The sequence below is a fragment of the Acomys minous genome (genome assembly GCF_964271855.1).
Source record: "Acomys minous genome assembly, chromosome: 20".
In the NCBI taxonomy this organism is placed as follows: domain Eukaryota; kingdom Metazoa; phylum Chordata; class Mammalia; order Rodentia; family Muridae; genus Acomys; species Acomys minous.
This window is the reverse complement of record NC_140502.1, coordinates 9,744,865-9,759,150: the sequence shown is the minus strand read 5'-3', so window position 1 is coordinate 9,759,150 and position 14,286 is coordinate 9,744,865. Positions and strand designations below refer to the sequence as shown.

Here is a 14,286-nt window from a genome sequence, read left to right as displayed (position 1 = left end):
GAGCCTAGTGGTATTTCTTGTTCTTATCTTCTGGTTGAATTTTGTTTGACTTTATTGTTGTACAAAGCCTCTAACAGCAGAATCATGAGAGTCACTAAAACCAAGGAAGCTGCAAATATGCGGAAGACATTTTCAACTGTGTGACCTTGCTGTTCTGAAGATGGTTCTTCTGCAGAAAGAGGACAAAGAAGTCAGGTCACAGAAAAACCTTACAATAAATGCATGTGCACTCAGTCCCCATCTCCTTGACAGAACTAGACCACTTGTGTCTATCTCTTAATCTAGAATTTTCCCTCTCACCTTCGTCTTACATGGTCATGTTTTTTGATACTCTAATTATCTGAGTTTCTACAGAGAATAACATGATTTGATTAGACTGCTTTCCTTTTTAGCCCCCATCACTTACTATCTAAGAGGCACAGGCCTAGAAAGGGAACTTCATTGTTCCTGGGAAGTCAGTAATATTTACATTCCTGTTCACTTGCAGGAGATCTCATGTGCAAAGATTATAGAAGAATGCTCCCTAGAGACCCCTATCTGCATCTAAACAACTACTGATTTTTCAGAATTTAAGAATAAGAGAAGGGAGATGCTGTAGCTAAGATAGCAGAGCCTTGAGGGTAATGAGCTAAAACATGAACCCAAAGTTTTTGGTCCCAGAGTTTCCATAGTGGAGAGAGGAATTATTTACTCACTAGATTTGGAGTGTATTTCTGTGCAGGAAGTGCAATTTCCTGTTGCATTCACTAGAGAAGGAGAGAGGAGAGGAAACAAGAGTTGGTCAGTGATGCTGTCTGACCATTTATGGAATGCCCTTGGAGGTTGGTCAGTATTGCACCCATTTCACCCCTATAGAAGGAGGCGACTCCTTGGATGAAACCCTGGGAGAACTGGGGAGAGATCTATGTGAGCAGAGATAAAGAGGGCTGATCCACCTCTTATCTGCTCTAACTTTATCTCCAATGACTCTGTCCTGATCGCTTTCTACATCTTCAAGGAAACAGATCCCAGTGTGCCTGGCTCAGCAAGATAATTCTTCAGCAAACTCCCTGTCTAGTACTTTGTAATCTGATATTCTTACTTAAACTTCATCTCTTCTTTAAAAAGTTTTAGTTGAAATAGAATTATATCCATTTGCACCTACATTTCTTGTCTTCAGTACCTTCTTATTACACTTTATCCAACCTTTCTCATGCCACCCCACTGCTCTTAAGTTAATAGCTTCTTATTATTTGATTCTTATTTTTACAGACTTGAGTCTTTTTGTATATACACGACACACACACACACAAAAACACACACATATATGAAGTTTGCTTAGTTTATTGTTTAAACACACACACACACACACACACACACACACAGAGAGAGAGAGAGAGAGAGAGAGAGAGAGAGAGAGAGAGAGAGAGAGAGAGAGAGAGAGAGGAGAGAGGGAGTTTGTCTCCATCATCTGAAGTATGGTTCTCAGACATTGATTTAGGATTTCATTACTCACAGGACAAGGGATATACATGAAGCTTTTTTACCTTTTGCAGGAAGATAGAAGGGGTCACTTGGGGATGACCACACATGGGAAGAGTTCCTGAAAGAGCCATAGCATCTGTAGTTCCCTTTCTGTATCACAGGACCGAGAGCATAGTTGGCCTGGAATGTCCCATTGTGGCTCTGCATGGCAGGCAGCCCATGTCCCTGAGGAACCCCTTCTAGGGATAGATAGAACATGTCAAATCTATGGTCGGAAATGCAGGACAAGGTCACATTCTCTCTTGACATCAGCACAGGGCCAATCGGGGCTAAAAGAGAAGGTTTTTTGTATAAACCTGGAAGAAAAAACACAGACAGTTAGAAGACCAGTTTCTCCCCCCTTTTAACATTTACAAGTTATTTTATTGAATTTTTTGATAATTTCATAAGTTATATTTTATAGCATTCATCCCCAGCTCCTCCACTATCCTTATCCACTACTTATTCAACTTCATGTCCTTTCTTTATATTAAAAAAATTTTATTCTTTGGGAATTTCACATCATGCACTGGGATCACAGCCATTTCCCAGCCCTTCGATGTTTGCTCCCCAACCTTCATTACCTACCTCTCCCCAAAATATAAACTAAAAACAAAAAAGGAAAACGAAAGAAGTCCAATCTATGTTATGTATATACTCTGTGGAGAAAGTACAAACTCTCACTGACCTCCTTCTTAAACAGTACTATGTCATTTCTCTTCGGCAACCAGAAGCCATCAATTGTCGAGAACCAACTTCAGCATCCTTATCACAGTTTTTTAAGCATTCTAGAAGGCAGGGTTCTTACCAGTGTTCAGTCACTTCATTGCTTTTACTATCCTTGCTTTCATTTTTTGTGATATCTTTCTCTATCTTTCTCTGTCTCTGTCCCTTTTCCTCCTCCTACTCCTATCTCTGTATTTCTCCTCTGCTTCTTCAGTTATTTCTCTTCTCTGACTTTCTGTCTATAGTACCATACTTCGATTCCAACTTCACTCTTGTGTGCAAATATTTACTTCTACTTTTGCTGTTTAAGTTTCTGTCTCTATTTGGACCAATTCATTCCATTTGTCTTTTTAAAAGCACATTTTTATTAATATGTATAAATTTTATCTAGCAATTAACTTAATATTAAATATTTCTATATATACATGATGCAGTTTTTCTTACTTTAAAAATATAAATGAAATTAAGATATAGTTGAATTGTTTTTTTAAAGTGTTTGTGTATGTGTGTGTGCGTGTGTGTGTGTGTGTGCATGCATGCGTGTGTGTGCGTGTGTGTGTGTGTGCGTGTGTGCATGTGCATGTGCGTGTGTGTGTGTGTGTAACCTTGCTCACATATATGCTATTATTCTCTATTGTCCCTCAACTTTCACGTTCTTATTTTCTTTCCTAATTGGTCCTTTTACACTTTCGTTTTTCAAATCATTTTGCAAATAAATATTTTAGAGGATTTTATGATTTTCTGAAATTAGCATGCAAATTAAAGGATTTCATTATGACTTCCTCATATAGTTCATTTTGTGCATTTTTCTATCTGACTTCCTGGTAACCATTTGCTAGTAATGTTCCTCCTTCCTCACTTTCTCTTCAATGTATTTCACCTTCCTCACCATTTCTCTTTGTTTAACTCTTTCCTCTTCTTATTGTTACTTTATAATTTCACCACCTATAAATTCACCATCTAATGCATGTTTAAAAATCTGGAATATGCCTTCATTCTAAGTTACTCATTTCTGTTTTGTCTCTTTTTACATTTCTGTGTTAATCTCTCTTGTGAAAGCACTGAATGCTGCATGAATATATTTGCTTCACTGGTCCAGGAGTCATGATGATATTCCTTATCTTGTTCCTCTTAGTGTGTGGATTACCCCAGTGTGATGTATTATCTGCCCCTCTAGTTCTGTTTTTAAAATATCCACCATCTGCCGTTATTTCTCCATTTCAACTTTAAAATCTTCCATTCAGTCTTTTGATTTATGCAGGATTTCACTTCCCACACCAGTCACATTTTAAATTTCCCAGATTTTATTTTTATATTTTGCTTCTGAGTTTTTCTCTCAATTCCCTTCTATTAGCATAGTGCAAGTGTATGTTTGTATATATTATATCCCTGGGAACAGTCTGTACAATCATTTAGGCCTCCTAGAATGTCTGAGTAATTATAGAATATGAACTGAAAAACAATTTGGATGTGTAGAGAACAACAGTGATTTGTTTTCTATTCAGTTACCCAGGGTTATAATTTTCTAGGATGAGTAGTGGATCAACCATAAGAAAGGAAGAAGAGCCAAACTAAAAAAAAAGTTATTGGATCCCGTGTATACAAAGGCTTTAGGACTCATTCAGAACCACCCCAAGTAAACAGTTAAACTCACAGCAGACACATGATATGTCAGGCTCTCTTGTTAGACTTCTTGTAGAGATAGAAGCAAAACAAAATTCTGAATAGTTAAAGTCTTGGAATGTTAGTTGAAACACTTCATTCTCTCTTATTATTATCAAGATCACCAAGTCATCCCTTTATGCTTATCTCTACTTCTGCCTCTTTTGCATATGCTTGTGTCTGTACCCTACTGAATGACCAATGGTTTATTCTTGTACCTCTGATCTAATTTTTTGTTTCAGTAAAATATGCACCAAGGCTGTTTTTCTCTATTTCCTACAACCATCTTCTTCAGAATCTTCCAGGGGTTCCAGACTAAGGAATATCCTTTTTGTATCACAAAGAGGATGATGAGCAGGTATACATCCATTTACCTGTGATCCTGATGTCAATGGAGTCACTGCTGTCTGACCATTCAAACGGAGATCGAAGGAAAGAACCATAGCATGTGTATGTTCTACCATGATCAGGCGTCATAGGACCTATTGAGAATTCGGCATGAGACCCACTAAGATGAGATTCTGCAGAAAGCTTGAAAGAGTTCTTGATTACTCCATTTCTGTGTGAAGTCAAAATGAAGGTGTCAAAAATAATCTCTGAATGACACTTCAGGTTAACAATCCCTCCTACATTCACAAGGAGAGACTGTAGGACCACAAGGAAAGGCTTCCTGTAGGTTCCTGTAAATGAAGAAATTGTATGAAGCTGATCACAGTCTCTGTGTCTTGGAACACCTCTGTATCTCTCTCTCTGTTAGCCTTTTCTTACTGCTAGTGCTAGAGTGTCCTTGTCTGATCCTATGTAAACTCTATACACAGAATCCTCTATCTTTCCTTGTCAACTACCCACTCCTTTAACTCTAAGAGCAGCACAATATTTTATCACCGGTTTGCTACGAGACTGTTTCTTTTGAATGACTCTACTATAAATTTTATTGTCTCTTTCCATGTTTCAGCAGGGCAGGAAACATGACAAGATTCATGTTATGTCTTTTATGAGTCATTTTATGCTACTTTGGATCAAGTATAATCATGGACAGGAAAAAGGATTTAGTAGTGAGGGAAGTTAAGAGAGGACACTTCTTAACTGGTCCTCTCTATGGTACAAATTTCTATAAGGCATTCCTAATTCAGAATCATGGGCATTGTCTCCTCCAAAATTTCTGGTGAACCAGCATCCTGACTTTATTTCTATCTATACATTATTTCTCTAGTCTGACTTGTTCTTGGCATCTGTTCCTGTCTTAATTTCTAATCACTAATATAAAATTAACAAAACCATGATTCTCAACAGGAACACAAGTGTTCTGTAGATCAGCATCTTGCCCAAATGGCATAAACAGGGAACCTGCAGTGATATATTACTGCTCCAACCACTAGGAAAGTATCGATTACTTTTTGCCTTTCTGTTTCTAGAGTCTCATGTATTTCTTGGCCCTTGCATATTCCTCTGTCAGAGTAAGCAAATGAATGCCCCCTTCATATTGCTTTGCTCTGCCAACTACTGTGTTGTTCATTTTATAAAAATATTAATCCTTTTGGTTCTACACAGCCATGATAATTTAGGATATTCTCCCAAGCTGATGTCAACTTATTGATACCTGAAATCCACATTCAATCCCTATTTTCATTGACTTTCTTAAAACTCAGGAATCCTTCAGTACAAGAATGTGTATGCCCATAGGGCTCATGTTATGCCCACCACAGCATCCAATTACCTGTTTTGAATATCTTCACAATGATGAGACTAAAACTCTTTTTGAAAATTCTAGGGTTGCAGGGCTTGTGGGAATGAAGTGACACTACAAACATGTAATCTCACCTGAAATTATGATCTCTAGGGGGTCACTGTGTAATGAAAATTGATTAGAGTATTGATGATAAAATTCATAGCATCTGTAAGTTACTGCATATTCTGATGTCACAGGTCCAAGGATAGTGCTCTTCTGGAATATTCTGTCATGGACCCGAGGGATAGGAGTGCCATATTCTTTGTACACTTGGAACATGTTATATTTACTACGAGAGTTACAAGTAAGGGTCACAAACTGTCCGTGTTGAACAACATGACTTGGAAAGGCAGATAGTGTAGGCTTGACATGACTTCCTGCAGAAAGAGATACAGAGTTGAAAATTTAATGATTCCTCATTTTTCCTGTCAATTGACCCTCTCTCTATATTTTTTAATACTATGAGACCATATAATTTTATATGAATTGAAGAATCTCTGCTTCCTGGGAGAGGTTGAAAGTGTCTTGAGCCTTAGGAGGTGAAAAAAACTTTATATGTCCTGGAAAGCTGAAAGTTCCAAGGGCCCCCAGTCCCCATTTTCACTTCTATACAAAACTAAGGCCAGCTGATTGGTAAGAGCAGATTTCTAAGACCTGTGGAGCTGCATGCAAACTGTGCAGAGAGTTCAGGGTTTTGGATTTCATTAAAAGCACACACATTGAGGTGTACTTTCACTATTGCTTTGAATCTTTTCTTTCTTCTGGAAATATCACTAATCCCTTTTGTTAGTAGTAACCTCAGCAAACTCACAGATTCACATAACTGGACTTTGGTGCAATCATTGTTTGGTCTCCCATGTGTTTCCTTTATAAGGTGAGCATATTAGTATGTGTTGTATCTCCCAAAGTAAATTCCCAAATGCAATAGGGTCATTTTCAAGTAACAGATGTTCCTCAATTAGTATATATATATATATTCTAATTAGAAAGATCTAATATATAATATATGTATATATTATATATTAGATCTTTCTACACTAAGGCATGTTAACTGAGATTTTTTTTTCATTTTTTCTCCTTTATTAATTTATTCTTGTTACATCTCAATGGTTATCCCATCCCTTGTATCCTCCCATTCTTTCCTCCCTCCCATTCCCCTTATTCCCCTCCCCTATGACTGTTCCTGAGGGGGATTACCTCCCCCTGTATATGTTCATAGGGTATCAAGTCTCCTCTTGGTAACCTGCTGTCCTTCCTCTGAGTGCCACCAGGTCTCCCCCTCCAGGGGACATGGTCAAAGGTGAGGCACCAGAGTATGTGAGAAAGTCATATCCCACTCTCCACTCTACTGTGGAGAGTGTTCTGTCCATTGTCTAGATCTGGGTAGGGGTTTAAGGTTTACCGCCTGTATTGTCCTTGGCTGGTGCCTTAGTTTGAGCGGGTAACTGAGAATTTTTAACAACTATTAAATAATGGAATAGAGTTAGTCATAAAATTGTCATCTAAAGAGAAATTTTATCAGGTGAGTAGAGGGAAAGTTCATTTCTGAGATTCCCATATGTAAAATGATAACCACAAAGATATCAGCAAACTTATGTCTTTTATTCACACCATCTATAGAAAGCTAACAACACTCCAATGAGAATTATGTTATGAGAACTCAAGGGTGAGAATGAGAATGCATATAGGACTTCAGAAAGAAGAAAACTGACAAGAAAACTGGAGGAATTCTTCTGAGCACATTTCCCTCTCATGGATTCTTGTATAGAACTTCAACAACAACAGCAGCCATACTGCCTTATGTTTCTACATTAAGAGTGATGATTTAGAGGAGGACATACAGTTTGTCTGCCATTTCAAGACTCCATGCATGTGAAGCATTTGGAATATAGCCTTCCTTGGCTACTTGGGTGTCTGGGAGAAAGAATACATTTGGACTCATGATGGTGAGACACTGAATCTTTGTCGTTGTTCTGTATTCACTTGGTGGAAATTGCTAAGCAAAAAGATAACTTCAAGACACTGTAGAGAAGACCATGTAGCCTTTAAGCAATCCTACCAGTCAGCCAGGGTGAATATTGTACAACACTGCTCAGACATAGGACATCATAGACTCCAGGGAGAAACTCCCCCTGATTGCAGAGTGTTGTTAAGAATATCACTGAACCAGAAAGCACTGACAGCAATGGCATTTGATTTCAATACACAGGAAGCAACTCAGTCAAACCAGAAAAACTGACATCAAAGTCAGCCTGTCCACCATTTCAGCCAGTTGGCCCAAATTCTATTCTAGGATAGAGAAAATATTACTGGTCTATTTTCCACCTAGAACTCCAGTATATGGTGAGGAGGTGATTCTCCTTAAGATGCATGTGCACACTATAAGACCATAATATGAAAATCAGTTATGTAAAATGTTGTCAAGAATAATGGTAAGCCTCTTGTGATAAAAACAGAAGAAAAGATGACATACGAAGCACATGAGACATAATTCACAGGAGTATCTTTAATGAAGTGGGAGAACTATCAGAAACTATGTATACGTATTCAGAACTGGGAGCCACATATGGGAGAGAATATACAACTTTTCTCTTTCTGGTCTGAGTTACCTCCTTCAGTCTAATATTCCCTGAATCCATTTACTTCCCTGAGAGTGTAATTGTTTCATTTTTCTTTAGCACTGAACAGCATTACAAAGTGTACAGGTGACACATTTTTATTATCCATTTGTCAGCTGAAACCATTCAGATTGTTTTCTTGTGCTATTGTTCATAAAGCAGCAAAGAACATGTAGCAAGTAGGTATTATATAATATGTCAAATCACTTTTATATATGCCTTGTGTTTTGAATGCTGCAAATTTGGTACTAATGCACGAAAATCTCATAAAAGTCAAATAAAATATTTTATAATATAAAATACATTATTTAACTTCAAAACACAGAAATTATTGGTAGAAAATTTTATGAAAATTGGAAATTAATCATTAAACATGGTATAGTTAGCAAGCCCCCTCCATTGTAAAGACTATAATACTGAATTGGAAAAAAAACTAGGGTTAACTTTATGTCTAAGCAGATATAGGCCATTGCTGCCAAGCCGGATTATAACAATTTCTTTCCTTGGACAGATATAGTGAGAGGTGACAATTAATCAGGTTGTCCTCTGATCTCCATACTGTGTAACGATACATACATACATAAACACATGTGCACAAATAACTGCAAATATTTAAAATGTTAGTATAAGTGGTTCAGTAGTATACTTGATTCAATAGGAGAACTGGTGAACTTAGGTTAGGCATTATATAATCTGACTGGTAAATTCAGGAACTGAATGAAAATATAATGAATACTTGATGTTCTATGACCATATAGTGGGGGAAGAGGTACCCCTTAGTCACAGACATAGAGGAGAGGAATAGAGTGGAAGCAAGAGGGAGGGAGGAACTGGAGGATACAAGTGATGAGATAACAATTGCAATGTAATCTGAAAAATTAATAATAATAAAAACGAAATAAAAAAGAACATAGCACATTTCTATACCATGTAAATACTAACTTGTCAGTCATAAAAGTTCATTAAAGGGTATAGGATCATAGATGTTTACTAGGGAGGATATGGGAGTATAGGCAACAGGATAGATACAATTAAAATGTATTGTATACAGACGCTCCTCCCTCTAAACAGCCTGTCCCGCATGATGCAATGGGACATCTTTTTCTGCCTTGACCTGTGCTCTGTCCTTTGACCTCCATTGTCAGGTACTTTGCCCCAGTTCACCAAGTCAGATACTCCATGATCCTCTAGGTTAAACCGTTCCCCTTGAAACAACTGCCTTTCTAGTTCCCCTGTGACACTGCACTTCTACTTTTATCTGTGTGCTATTCCTAGATGTCTACTGTCTGGCCACTGCTCTGCCCAAGTTCACCAAGCCTGATACTCCAGGAAGATGCAGGCCTTGGGTACTAGGAAAAACCAGCACTAAGCCATCCACAGAACAACTGCTATGCCAGAAACACAAAGGGAAATTCAGATGGTTAAAGATAAGCATAAGAACATCATCAATAAGAACCAGGACTATATGACAGCTATCCTATTACAGCAAGCCCTGTTTATCCTAACCCAACTGAAGCATAAGACATTGAACTTAAATCCAATATTATAAAGATGATAGAGGCATTTAAAGAGAAAATGGGGACCAGTCTAGATCGCTTTCCACATACTCCAGATATGTCTGATAGACCTGGGGCAGAGGAAACAAACGAGAGCTGTATTCTTATGCTGCTTCACATCATCTGACAACTTATGGAGGCATTTAAGAAGCCTTAGCAACACTGAGCTTAGAGCGCTTTTGGCCTGGGCCACTTGGAATACAGATAGCAGAACCACCAGAGGCACATGGCCAGCAGTGGGGACAGCCAGCAGAGCCAGAAGTGGCCTGTGGGATGCAAGAAACATTCAGGTTCATCTGAGGCACAGCTACCAGAGCCAATACTGAAGCCAGCCAGAAGGCTAAAGGCAAGCATAAAAATACAATCCACAAGAGCTAGGGAAATGTGGCATCACCAAGCCGAACTATCCTACCACAGCAAACCTTGGCTTTTCTAACACAGCCAAAGAACCAGAGGATGACCTTAAAACTAACCTTATAAAAATCATAGAGGCTTCTATAGAGGAAATGAAAAATCCCCATAAAGAAATACAAGAAAATACAATCAAACAGGCATTTAAAGAGGAAATGAATAAACCCTTTCAAGAAATACAGGAAAATATATTGGGGTGAAGAAAATGAATAAAACCATTAAATGCTTGAAAATGGAAGTAGGAGCAATAAAGAAATCACAAATTGAGGATTTCATGGCAAATGGAAACCCTAGAAAAGAGAAAAGGAACAGCAGAATTCAAAAGGTGGAAGAAAGAATCTCAGACATCTAAGATATGAGAGAAGAAATTGATATGTCAGTCAAAGACAATGATAAGTCTAAAAAAATTCCTGACACAAAACATCCAGAAAATCTGGGATACTATGAAAAGACCTAACCTATGAATAATAGGAATAGAAGATGGCCAAGAGTTCCAAATCCAAGGTCCAGGAAATATCTTCGACAAAAGCATAGAAGAAAATTTCAACTTAATGGAAGAATTGCCGTAAAACTACAAGAAATATACAGAACAACAACTAGGTTGGACCATAAAAGAAAATCTTCCTGCCACATAATAATCAGAACACTATGCCTACAGAGCAATATCTGTAAGGAAAAAAGGTCAAGTAACTTTAAAAGGCAGACTTACCAGAATTTCCCTTGACTTCTCAACAGAGATTCTAAAATCTAAAAGGGCATGGATGATGTCTTTCAGCCTCTAAGACACTACAGATGCCAACCTAGACCACTACTCCACCCAGCAAAACTCTCAATCACCATAGACATGGAAGACATGCTATTCTAAGAAAAAACAATATATCCACTAATCCAGGGGCACAAAAAATAGTATAAGGAAATTCCAATGTATAGAGTTAAATACATTCAAGAAAACACAGGAAACAAATAATTCCACACTAGCAGAAAGAAACAAATATAAAACAAATGGAGAGGAAGTAGACACAAATAAACACACTAAAACTGCCAACATCAAAATAATAGAAACTAGCAATAAGTGGTTATTAATGTCTCTCAACATCAGTGGATTCATTTCCACAACAAAAAGTTACAGGCTAGCAGAATGGATGCCTCAAGAAGATCCATTATTCTCCTATATACAAGAAAAACGCTTCAAGAAAACACACACACACACACACACTACTTCAGAGGCTAGAAAAAGTTTAGCAAGGCAAATGTACTCAAGAAGTAAGCTGCAGTAGCTATCTTAATATCTAATAAAGTACATATTTGGCCAAAATTAATCAAAAGAGATGAGGAAGGACATTTCATTCTCATCAAATTAAAAATTCACCAAGAGGACATCTAAATCCTGACCATCAATGCCCCAAATGTATTTGTAAAAGAAACATTATTAAAGCTTAAGTCATACATCAATCCCCACACATTAGTAGTGAGAGACTTCAAAATCCCACTCTCACCAATGGATTGAGACAAAATGTAAGTAGGGAAATAATGAAATTAACAGATGTGAATTAAATGGATCTAATAGATGACTATAGAACTTTTCACCCAAATACAAAAGAATACACTTTCTTCTCAGCACTGCATGGGATGTTCTCCAAAATTGAATATATAGTTGGTGACAAAGCAATCCTCAACCAATTAAGAAAATTGAAATAACCCATTGTGCTTCATCACATCACCGTGGATTAAAGCTAGACTACAATAACAACAGAAACAACAAAAAGCTTCCATACTCATGGAAACTGAACATCTCTTTACTGAATAAACACTGGGTCAGGGAGGTAATGAATAAATAAATGATTTTCTAGAATTCGCTGTAAATGATGGTACAACATACTGAAACTTAAGGGGCACATTGAAAGCAGTGACAAAAGGAATGCTCATAGAACTAAGTGCTTTCTTAAAGAAATTGGAGAGATCTCATGCTTTAAATTTAAAAGCATACCTGAAAGCATTAGAAGAAAAAGAAACACACACACACAAGAGGAGTAGACAGCATGGAATGATCAAACTCAGGACTAAAATCAGTAAATTAGAAACAAAGAGAACAATACAATGAAACCAGGTGGTGGTTCTTTGAGAAAATCTGCAAGGTAGAGAAACACTTAGCCAAACTAACCAAACATTAGAGAGACAGTATCCATATTAATAAAATCAGAAATGAAAAGGAAGGTACAAGAACTGACACTGATGAAATCAAAAGAACCATTAAGTCTTCAAAATCTTTACTTTACAACTTCAAAAATAAATGAACTACTTGAGTTTTTTGACAGATTAAAAACTACCAACTTTAAATCAAGATAAGGTAAACATGTGACATATACCCATAACCCCTAAGGAAATGGAAGCCATCCTTAAGACAGCTATAGGCAGATACCTGAGCAAAGATCTACAGGCCACAAAAGAGGAGAACTATGCATTCAATGAAGTTAGCGGAAAAAATATAAATGTCAGCAATGAGATGAAGTACAAAACTTTTCTCAGAAAAACTTTAGCAGATAACAGTTCATCACTGCAAAGCACAGGAAGTGCTTAGGAACTCTTCATACTGAAAGAAAAGGCTGGTGCTGAGTTTTGTGCCAACATTTTTATATAGTAAATGGCCAATTATAAAATCAAAACCTCAAAATGATGGTGCTCAGATGACCATGTAATCAAAGGGAAGATATTTTTCTTTAGTTTTAAAAATGTATTATTTACTGAGTATGTTAACACATGCTTTTAATTAAAGTACTAGAGAGACAGAGTCTGGTGAATATTAGACTTCATGGCCAGTCTTGCTTACAAATGAATTTTAGAATAGCCAGGACTACACAGAGAAATTCTGTTCCCACATCTACCCAGACAAAATGTTTATCCACTCAAAGTAGATGCCCAACTCTGACAGGCACTGTGTCTGAGAGGATCTGGCACAGACCTGAGAGTCAGGACTTCAGGATCCTAAATTTATTGCTTGGAAGACTCACCAACATGTCACTCTCAGACAGTTCATTAGGCCAAATCCTGTACTTCCTGCTCTCCTGTTAGAATGAAACCTGTCTATTGGGATCAATAGTATAGCATAGTTTTAAAGATGAACTCACCCATTTGTGCCAAGGTCCTTGGGATTAGCAAGAACTCTGAAAAGAGAAGCTCATGGTGAATGATCGATCTCCTTTCAATAGCCTGGCCCTCTAATCTGCCCAGTCCCTGTTGAGCCCATTTAGTTAAGAGGGATGCATGTACTAATATCCATCATGGATTCCATGTTTTTTGCTGTGGACAGATCTAGTCATCAGGGTGATATTTCCACCCTGCAACTCCACACCCTTCCTTCCCATCAGGACTCACCTGTACACACCAGGTTTAGGAGCACAGACATCATGGTGGTGAATTGGCAGAAGCAAGGCAGAGACAGAGCAAACGTTATAGGATGTCGTGCAATGCTCCGAGCATCTATGTGACCACAGCATGCAAAGCGTAACAACAAAGCACATCCGGCCTGTCCCTCATGTTGATTGATTTTTTTTCTTCTTTTTGAGACGGGGTTTTTCTGTCATTCTGACTAGACTGGAACACATTTTGTAGAACATACTTGCCTTGAATTTGAACATCCACATGCCTTGGCCTTACAAGTGCTTAGATGAATGGTGCATGTCACTATCTTTGTCTTCAATCGTGCCTTCATTTACTGTGGCCTTGGAGGACTGTAGCATCCTGAAAATTGTTCAGACTTCAGCTCTTCAGACATAACATTTACCATGATCACTACCAGGTTGGAACTTGGACTACATCCTTCTAATTCCACATGTTCAAATTTTATTACTGTACTGAAACTCTTGATGCATTTTGTTGCTTTTTAAATCTGCATGTCAATGATTACTGTGACATTGTTTGTAACATGTCCAAAGAGTATTAATAATGCTCTAGTAGTAATCCTAATGTGACTACCAAAATGATTATCCAATTTTCCCACTGATTATTTACTGACTTTACATCCTTATCAGAACCCATCTTTCTTGTTTCCTTCCAGTCTCACCCTCTAACCCTCTTCTAGTAT

The 14,286-nt window shown here is 37.6% G+C and overlaps 2 protein-coding genes across 2 annotated transcripts in view; both read right to left on the bottom strand.

Moving 5' to 3' along the window:
* Positions 1-13,612, bottom strand: part of LOC311590899 (uncharacterized protein) — a gene marked incomplete at its 3' end in the record, with an annotated part of 79,310 nt that extends 65,698 nt beyond the window's left edge. The window contains exons 1-2 of the mRNA XM_084770194.1: positions 13,578-13,612; positions 13,331-13,366 (exon numbers count right to left, since the gene is read on the bottom strand). Of these exons, the coding sequence (XP_084626320.1) occupies positions 13,331-13,366; positions 13,578-13,611 (70 nt within the window). The 5' untranslated portion in view covers position 13,612. The remainder of the gene's footprint in view (positions 1-13,330; positions 13,367-13,577) is intronic.
* Positions 24-13,239, bottom strand: LOC311590793 (killer cell immunoglobulin-like receptor 3DL1; the record flags this gene model as incomplete). The annotated part of the gene is made up of 7 exons (XM_084770051.1): positions 24-169; positions 696-746; positions 1,527-1,820; positions 4,266-4,571; positions 5,713-5,997; positions 9,846-10,060; positions 13,214-13,239. The coding sequence occupies 7 exons, from the start codon at positions 13,237-13,239 to the stop codon at positions 24-26; spliced, it is 1,323 nt and encodes a 440-aa protein (XP_084626177.1).
* Positions 13,613-14,286: the final 674 nt, after the last annotated feature.